The sequence below is a fragment of the Leucopleurus acutus genome, assembly GCF_964270905.1.
Source record: "Leucopleurus acutus genome assembly, chromosome: 4".
In the NCBI taxonomy this organism is placed as follows: domain Eukaryota; kingdom Metazoa; phylum Chordata; class Mammalia; order Artiodactyla; family Delphinidae; genus Leucopleurus; species Leucopleurus acutus.
In genome coordinates, this window is record NC_139146.1 from 4,569,115 (window position 1) to 4,577,631 (window position 8,517).

At 48.8% G+C, this 8,517-nt stretch overlaps 1 protein-coding gene across 1 annotated transcript; it reads right to left on the reverse strand.

The window, feature by feature from the left end:
• Positions 1-2,631: 2,631 nt before the first annotated feature.
• On the reverse strand, positions 2,632-4,030 carry BLOC1S4 (biogenesis of lysosomal organelles complex 1 subunit 4). Its single transcript, XM_082838048.1, has one exon. The coding sequence runs from the start codon at positions 4,008-4,010 to the stop codon at positions 3,357-3,359; it is 654 nt and encodes a 217-aa protein (XP_082694174.1). The 5' UTR covers positions 4,011-4,030; the 3' UTR covers positions 2,632-3,356.
• Positions 4,031-8,517: the final 4,487 nt, after the last annotated feature.

The window sequence follows — 8,517 nt, forward strand, 5'->3', positions numbered from 1 at the left end:
TATGAAAAGTGGCTTGGAGAGGGGATGGGGGAAGCAGGAAACCACTTAAGAGAGGGCTGAGTGGCCCAGGTGAGACGGGGCGGCGGTGGGGACAGACACAGGATGCACTGAGGATGTTTTCGGGGGTGCTGGGAGGCACACTGATGAATTGGATGTGCGCTCTTACTATTCACAGCACATCACTCCTAGTCAGTCTTCAGAAGATACTGCCATGAGTTCATGAGGCAAAGTTCCTGGTAAAGAAAGCAGGGGTGACGAGGCAGACAGGACAGATGTTGGCCCAAGGTCATTTTTCTGTCTCCAGATTGGAGGTTGGGGGGGCCAGGCACACCCCGCTCTAGCTGGCACTGCCCCCTTCACCTTCTCCTGGTTCCCTCCTCTCCCACCCCTGACCAGCTGGAGAGTTAAGAGGGCCCTTCTGGATCTCAGAAAACTGTCCTTCCACCTCTTCCTAAGTCAGTAACAAGTTGAGAATTGCAGCTGTGCTGCACTTGCTTGTTACTTGTGTCACAGCCAAGGACGGCTGGTGACGTGGATCCCATCTGCCACCCTGAGCCCACCTTTCTCCTTAGTCACTTTCGGCAGCTGGAAGAAATCCTTACGAAATAACGCTTCACCTCTTCCTATGCTGTCCCTTCTGACAGCTGTTTAGCTAAGCTAGTTTAAAACTTTAAGTTCAGACCATTATTAGTTTTTTCCTCTCAGTATGTCCTTCGTATGTCCCGAGCTGTGTGACTCCAGGACCCCTACTCTCAGGTTCATGATGGACACACCTCCTCACATATGGTCCAAGGCTCATATTCCTGAAAGTTCTGGCTTGGAGGATAAAAAGCCACAAGGTACTTAACCACCTTATTTCACGTGTGATTTTATTTCTTTCTTTATTTGGTTGTTCCGGGTCTTAGTTGCTGCATGTGGGCTCCTTAGTTGTGGCATGTGAACTGTTAGTTGCAGCATGCATGTGGGATCTAGTTCCCTGACCAGGGATCGAACCCGGACCCCCTGCATTGGGAGCGTGGAGTCTTTGCCACTGCGCCACCAAGGAAGTCCCACATGTGTGAATTTTATGTGTGAATAAATAGCACCCAATTTTATGTGTGCTTCCAGGGCGACTCCTGTACGCCCGAGGCTGCCTTTGGACGCACGAGGGGATGTCCTAGGTACTCCTGAAATCTCTAAGTGGCTACTGTGCTCTTGGGTGTAGGAATGAAGAACAAGCTAATTGCACAGGGCACTCTACTCAATACTCTGTAATGACCTATATGGGAAAAGAATCTAAAAAATACAGGGGTTGTATGTATACGTATAGCTGATTCACTGTGCTGTACAGCAGAAACACAACATTGTACATCAACCAGACTCCAATTAAAATTTAAAAAAAAAAGCTAATCATCTCTAGGGTAACGGGTGGTGTGCTCCTCTCAGCCTTTATGCGACCCCATGCCCATCCCTGCTTATTCTTCTAGAAGGTGGGGGAACTCTAGACCCCGGCAGCAGACACAGTCTGCAGGAGTCACCAGAATGACAACACACCCCGCTCTCCCCCAGCCTCAGCACTGGGGGCCTCCCTCCCAACTTGGCTACTGACTTCATAAGAGGTGGAAGGACAGTTTTCTGAGATCCAGAAGGGCCCTCTTAACGCTCCAGCTGGTCAGGGGTGGGAGAGGAGGAAACCAGGAGAAGGTGAAGGGGGCAGTGCCAAACAGAGCGGGGTGTGCCTGGCCCCCCCAACCTCCATTCTGGAGACAGAAAAATGACCTGGGTCTAACATCTGTCTTGTACTATGCAAACCAGCTTCCAGTCCCCATTCCCAATGAGGCCCTGCACTAATCTCTAGTAGAAACCTCAGAAACAACACCGAACGACTAAGAGAATTTCAGAACCCAAGGTCCCTTAGATATAAGGTGCACAGATAATGATGTAAATTATCTTCCAGGGCTTCCCTGGTGGCGCAGTGGTTAAGAATCCGCCTGCCAATGCAGGGGACACGGGTTCGAGCCCTGGTCTGGGAAGATCCCACATGCCGCGGAGCGACCAAGCCCGTGCGCCACAACTACTGAGCCTGCGCTCTAGAGCCCGTGAGCCACAGCTACTGAGCTCACGCACCTAGAGCCCGCGCTCTGCAAAGAGAAGCCACGGCAATGAGAAGCCTGCGCACCACAATGAAGAGTAGCCTCCGCTCGCCGAAACTAGAGAAAGCTTGCGCGAAGCAATGAAGACCCAACGCAGCCAAAAATAAAATAAATTAAAAAATATATATATACATATATATATAAATGTGTGACACAGAAGGTCCATGAAAGCTAAGGCTGGAGATTACACAATCAGATTTTTCACGATGCACAGCTGAGAATACACCTACTTTACAAACCTCAAAGATCTATGATAAATGACACAAAAGCAACCTAAGCTCTACGCTTGAGTTCTACTACCTAGGAGGACCACCTTATAAAACAGATTAAAATCAAGATCAAAGCCTGCTGTACCTGCAAGGGATCTTTAAGATTCCACGTGGTCAGGGTGAAAGAACAAAATCCTAAGACCAATCCTATTACCACACAAATAATTTAACTGTTCACTTTGAGAAAAACTACATACTTAATGCTGTAAACTTTCTTTATCCCACTCCTTAAATCAGATACTCAACGTGTCTATTTTCAAACAAGCAAAAAGGAAAATACGTACAGTCCTTTTCAGATGGAAACCCTTTCCAATAAAATTTAAATTTATTAATATTTAATTATAAACCAAACGTTGGGAATCATATATAGACACGTTTGCTATGGACAAACTTAGACTGTGAGGTCATACTTTCAAAAAAACTTCAGAATGAGTTGCAATAAATCAATACGTTTTCTCAGAAATTGTATAATTTCCTTCGGTTTGCAATCCATTATATGGAAAGTTTAATATAATTTTAAATAACTTACCACCTATCCTAGAAGTAAGCTATTGAAAACTGAATCACTATTAGGATCGAATTAACAAGGCTTTAAAGGCTCAGTTTTCTTAAGGGTATACAAATATACAAATCTTGAAAAGGTAATACTGTTAGTTGAGCTGTAAAATCCATAAAAATAACAGTTCTGCCACAGTGCCCAGGTAAGTTCATTCATTTTGCTTCCCCGATGCCCCCCACCAAGCAGCTCTGAAGTTTCAAGTTTGAACTGGAAGACGTAGAAAATCACACATCCTTCGTGAAATGATGAAGATACTGAGAAATCAAGTGTGCAAAAAATAAACTCTACAATTCCATACTCCAACATCATGTATGTCTAGTTACAGGATTTTCAACTGGTTTGATTACTACCCGAGAGAATTTCAGACCCGTCCTCTGGCAGCGCTGTCCCGCGGACTCAGACCTGAGATCTTTCGCTGCAACAAGGAAAGTGGTCTTCGGTTCGAAACACGACAGGGGGTTCGTAGCTGGTCCCCTGGGACCTGCTGGAGGGCGCCTTGTTGAAGAAGGAGGGCACGTTAATTGTGCGCAGGAGTTTCCTGAACGTACTGGGGAACGTCCCCAGCTCGGCCTCCGCCCTGGAGACCTGCTCCTCCAGCCTGGCTACACTGGCGCCGATCATCCCGACGAAGGCCTCCAGCCGGTCGATCTTGCTGTACACTCTCCGCATCTCGGTGGCCTTGGCGTAAATGCAAGGCACGCCCTCGCTGACCACGTGGGAGGAGTCGCCGCGCAGCATGTCCAGCATGCCCACAAACTCGTCCACCCTGGTGAGCAGGTCCTCCAGGCTCGCGTCCAGCTCCTCGACCTCGGGCCACGCCCCCGCGCCAGGCAGCAGGCAGGCGGCGTAGCCCGAGGCGGCGCGGCGCAGCAGCGGCAGGTCCCGGCTGGGCGCGCCCGACTCCGGGCCCTCATCCTCCCACGGCACCGACGCGCTGCTGTGGCTCTGGGACACGTTACCGCTGTCCCCGCTCCAGGCCGCCACCTGGGGCTCGGCCTCCTCGGCCGGCCCCTCGCACGGCAGCCGGCTGCCCTCCGCGAAACCTTCCATGTCTCGCAACTGACCCGGAACGCCAGCCCCGCTTTCAGCCTCTGCGCGCGCATGCGCACGCAGAGCACGCAGCACTACTTCCAGCCTCTGCGCGAGCACGTACACGCACGCACACCCGCCCTTGCTACTGGCCTCCTCTGCCCCGCGCATGTGCACGCGCACCCATCTCTGCTTCCAGCCTCGGAACGCTCATGCACGCGCGCGGCGCTCTCCGCGCACAGGTGCTCACGCTCAGAGCGTGTCGGAAAAAAACATGAACGTGTTGGGGGAAAAAAAAACCCCAACGTGTTGGGACTTGCCTGGTGGCGCAGTGGTTAAGAATCCGCCTGCCAATCCAGCGGACACGGGATTGAGCCCTGGTCCGGGAAGATCCAACATGATGCGGAGCAACTAAGCCCGTGCGCCACAACTACTGAGTCTGCGCTCTAGAGCCCGCGAGCCACAACTGATCACACATATCACAACTACTGAAGCCCGCGCGCCTAAAGCCCGTGCTCTGCAACAAGAGAAGCCACCGCAATGAGAAGCCTGTGCACCGCAACAAAGAGCAGTCCCTGCTCGCTGCAACTAGAGAAAGCCCACGCGCAGCAACGAAGACCCAATGCAGCCAAAAATAAATAAATAAGAACGTGTAACGGGAATACAATAAAGTTTGTGTATCTTAAGTGTACACATTGATTATTTTTTACATATCCATACAACCACATAACCTCCAACCAGGTCAAGATATAGAACATGTCCAGGAACCATGACGGTCTCCCGGCTGCTGTCCCTAGTTTCTTCTTGCTGTTTATAGTTAAATGAAAGAGAAGTGAGATAAGCAAAAGGAAGGTCTGTTAAACCTTGATTTTTTTTTTTCTTTTTTTGGCCGCGCGACTCGTGGGATCTTAGTTCCCCGACCAGGGATCGAACCTGTGCCCCCTGCAATGGAAGGACAGAGTCCTAACCACTGGACCGCCAGGGAATTCCCAAACCTTGATATTCTTGATGACTTTGAAAGTTCTCAGCCTCTCCAGATGGCTAAAATAAAGAAACAAAATTAGGGACTTCCCTGGCGGTCCAGTGGTTAAGACTTCACCTTCCAATGAAGGGGGTGCGGGTTCGATCCCTGGTTGGGGAGCTGGGATCCCGCATGCCTTGTGGCCAAAAAAAAAAAAAAGCCAAGGCGTGGAACAGAGGCAATATTGTGACAGGACTTTAAAAATGGGCCACATCAAAAAAATCTTTTTAAAAAAGAAACAAAATTAAGAAATAGCTTTATAGTAAAGATCAAATCCAGGGTACTGCCAGAAAAAAACAAGGAGTTGTGACTGTAAAATACCTCTTAATCAACAGTCAATCAAAGAAAGAAATGGAAAATTTTATTTGAGCCAACCTGAGGATTATAACCTGGGAGACAGTCTTTCAGAAAGCTCTGAGAACTGTTCCACCTTTTAGAAGTCAAAGCACAATTATATGGTTTTGAGACAAAGGATTATACATCAAAGTAACATATTGACGGTTTACATAGCCCAGATCTGCACGGGCAAGGCAAGCAGTGGGTCATCATGACCCCTAACGGCAGCGGTCTGCAACATTTTGGGCACCAGGGACCGGTTTCATGGGAGACGGACGGGGGCGTGGGATGGTTCAGGTGGTAACGCGAGCGACGGGGAGCGGCGGGGAACGGCAGGCGAAGCTTCGCTCACTGGCCTGCCGCTCATCTCCTGCTGTGCAGCCCGGTTCCTAGCAGGCCAAGGACCGGTGGGGTTGGGGACCCCTGCCTTATAGGATTGAAAAGGAATGTTTTCTCCTAAGGAGTTACCTCGCTAGTGCCAGGAGAAAATTGCTTTTTTATTTTTTTGGCAAGCAGGCACTCCTGCATCTTCTAAGGGAATCTTGTTACTGTAAAATGTACATGCACAATGCATACTAAAGAGGGACAGTGGCCCACATAGGCAGAGAGAGAACTGTATTTAAAAATTTTTTCTTGTCCTGCCCTAAAAGTAATTGTAATTCATCAAACCCCCTCCCCTTTGATTGCCCAATTTATTGTTAAATAAGAAAACATCATCTTTGTTTAAAAAATTTCCTCCCATTTTCCAGTTGATCAATCATTATGGGTTGAATGGGGAAAACTTAGAAAACAGAGAGGCAAATGTTGTAAAATCTTTTTTAAAAAACTCAGAAAAATCAAAGATGGCAGCTCAAAGTACCATTCAGTCAGAACAACTCTTTTTTTTAAACTTTATTTTATTTATTTTTGGCTGTGTTGGGTCTTCATTGCTGCACGCAGGCTTTCTCTAGTTGCGGTGAGCAGCTTACTGTGGTGGCTTCTCTTGTTGTGGAGCACGGGCTTTAGGCGCACGGGCTTCAGTAGCTGCAGCACGCAGGCTCAGTAGTTGTGGCTCGCGGGCTTAGTTGCTCCACAGCATGTGGGATCTTCCCGGACCAGGGATCGAACCTGTGTCCCCTGCATTGGCAGGCGGATTCTCAACCACTGCGCCACCAGGGAAGCCCCAGAATAGCAACTTTTTAAAGAGATTAAAGATGTGCCTCTCGGAGACTCTCAAACAATAGGGTCTTTGGGACTTTGGTCCAATAGAGTGAACCCCAATGAGATTCAAAGGAAACCTATGAAGTATTTTAAGACCATCATATTAGAAGAAACACCGCAGCTAGAAGAGACAGAGATGGTACAAAATGAAACGCCTCTGGACACCCCAAATTTCTAGAAGCATGAAGCATGCTGAGGAAATTACTCATCTGTAAATACATACTACCTATCATGAAATAGGAAGTATGATTCAAAGGGCGGAACCAAGAGCCCAGATGATAGAGTTGAGAGCCATGGAGAATTATTCGTAGACTTTGAGACTGAACTGCAGAATTACTGTGCCCCAGTGACTCCTTTGTGCCTCCCATTTCACCCCTTATTTGAATAGGAATGTTTGTAACGGTTATCCTATGCCTGTCTCACAACTGTATATTAGATGTGTCGGGGCATATAACTTGTCTCTTTAGTTTTAAAGTTCTACAGATCAAGTAGCACTGTAGTCTAGGTGCTGGAGTTAAGAAACTACGATCATCGGGCTTCCCTGGTGGCGCAGTGGTTGAGAGTCTGCCTGCCGATGCAGGGGACACGGGTTCGTGCCCTGGTCCGGGAAGATCCCACATGTCACAGAGCAGCTGGGCCTGTAAGCCATGGCCGCTGAGTCTGCGCGTCTGGAGCCTGTGCTCCGCAACGGGGAGAGGCCACAACAGTGAGAGGCCCGCGTACCGCAAGGAAAAAAAAAAAAAAAAAAAGAAACTACGATCATCCACATCTGACCTACAGAGCAAAATTCTGGACTTGGAGATGTTGCTACAATAGGATGTAACTTTTGGGGCCTTTGGGTGGGGGTGCGGCTTGCATGTTGGAGGGACATGAATCGTTAGTGGCCAGAGAGCAGACTGTGGTAGCCAGCCTTCAAGATGAGCCCCAATGATCTCCATCTCTTGTTGTTCACACTCTTGCGTATTCCTTCCTGTTGAGTGTGTACTGGACATAGTGACTTGTTCATAATAAATAGAAAAACGCAGAAGTGGTGGTGTGTGACTTAGGGATTAGGTTGTAAGAGGAGTTGTGTTATTGTTACTCACCAGGGTTCTTGGCCTCCTTGATCTATAGACATTGATAAGAGGCCAGATAAGAAATTCAGGCAAGGCTTTATTGAGGTTCCTGCTGCAGCAGTAGGGAGAACAAGTAACAAGTTCCCTTGCTCGCTCCCCGGGGTGGGGCAGGGGGCAAGCTGCTTCCTTATATGGGGTGAGGGTAGAGGTGTGTCCTGGGGTCAGCTGGAGGGGTGGCTTAGGAGGTTTGCCCACCCCTTAGGTGGGGTTGAGTGCAGGGGGCGTGCTCGGTACCCTGCTTTTGCTCCCGGCTCTTCAGAATTGGCAGTTGGGTTTTCGGTCTTTTTGTATCTTGTTGTCCATAATTTGCCCCAACTGCACATGCATGCAGTTTTCTTTTTTTTTTAAATTAATTAATTAATTATTTTTGGCTGCGTTGGGTCTTCGTTGCTGCGCGCGGGCTTCCTCTAGTTGCAGCGAGCGGGGGCTACTCTTCATTGCAGTGCTTGGGTTTCTCACTGCGGTGGCTTCTCTTGTTGCAGAGCACGGGCTCTAGGTGCGTGGGCTTCAGTAGTTGTGGCGCACAGGCTTAGTTGCTCCACAGCATGTGGGATCTTCCTGGACCAGAGTTCAAACCCATGTCCCCTGCACTGGCAGGACATGCAGTTACTTTTCTTTGTATTTTGTTGCTGGAGGAGATGTCTGCCCAGGTGTGCACACAGCAGCAAAGGGTCCCAGGTCCCAGCCTGTCTCATCTCTTTCTCTCAAATCACTTGCTCTGACTTCTTGTGGACATCTATTGAGAAACTACATAGCAAGGAATTGAGGTCTTTTACCAACAGCCAGCAAAAAACAGCCTCATTCCAGTAACAACAGGAAGTGGATCCTTCAACCCCATTCAAGCCCAGTGATGACT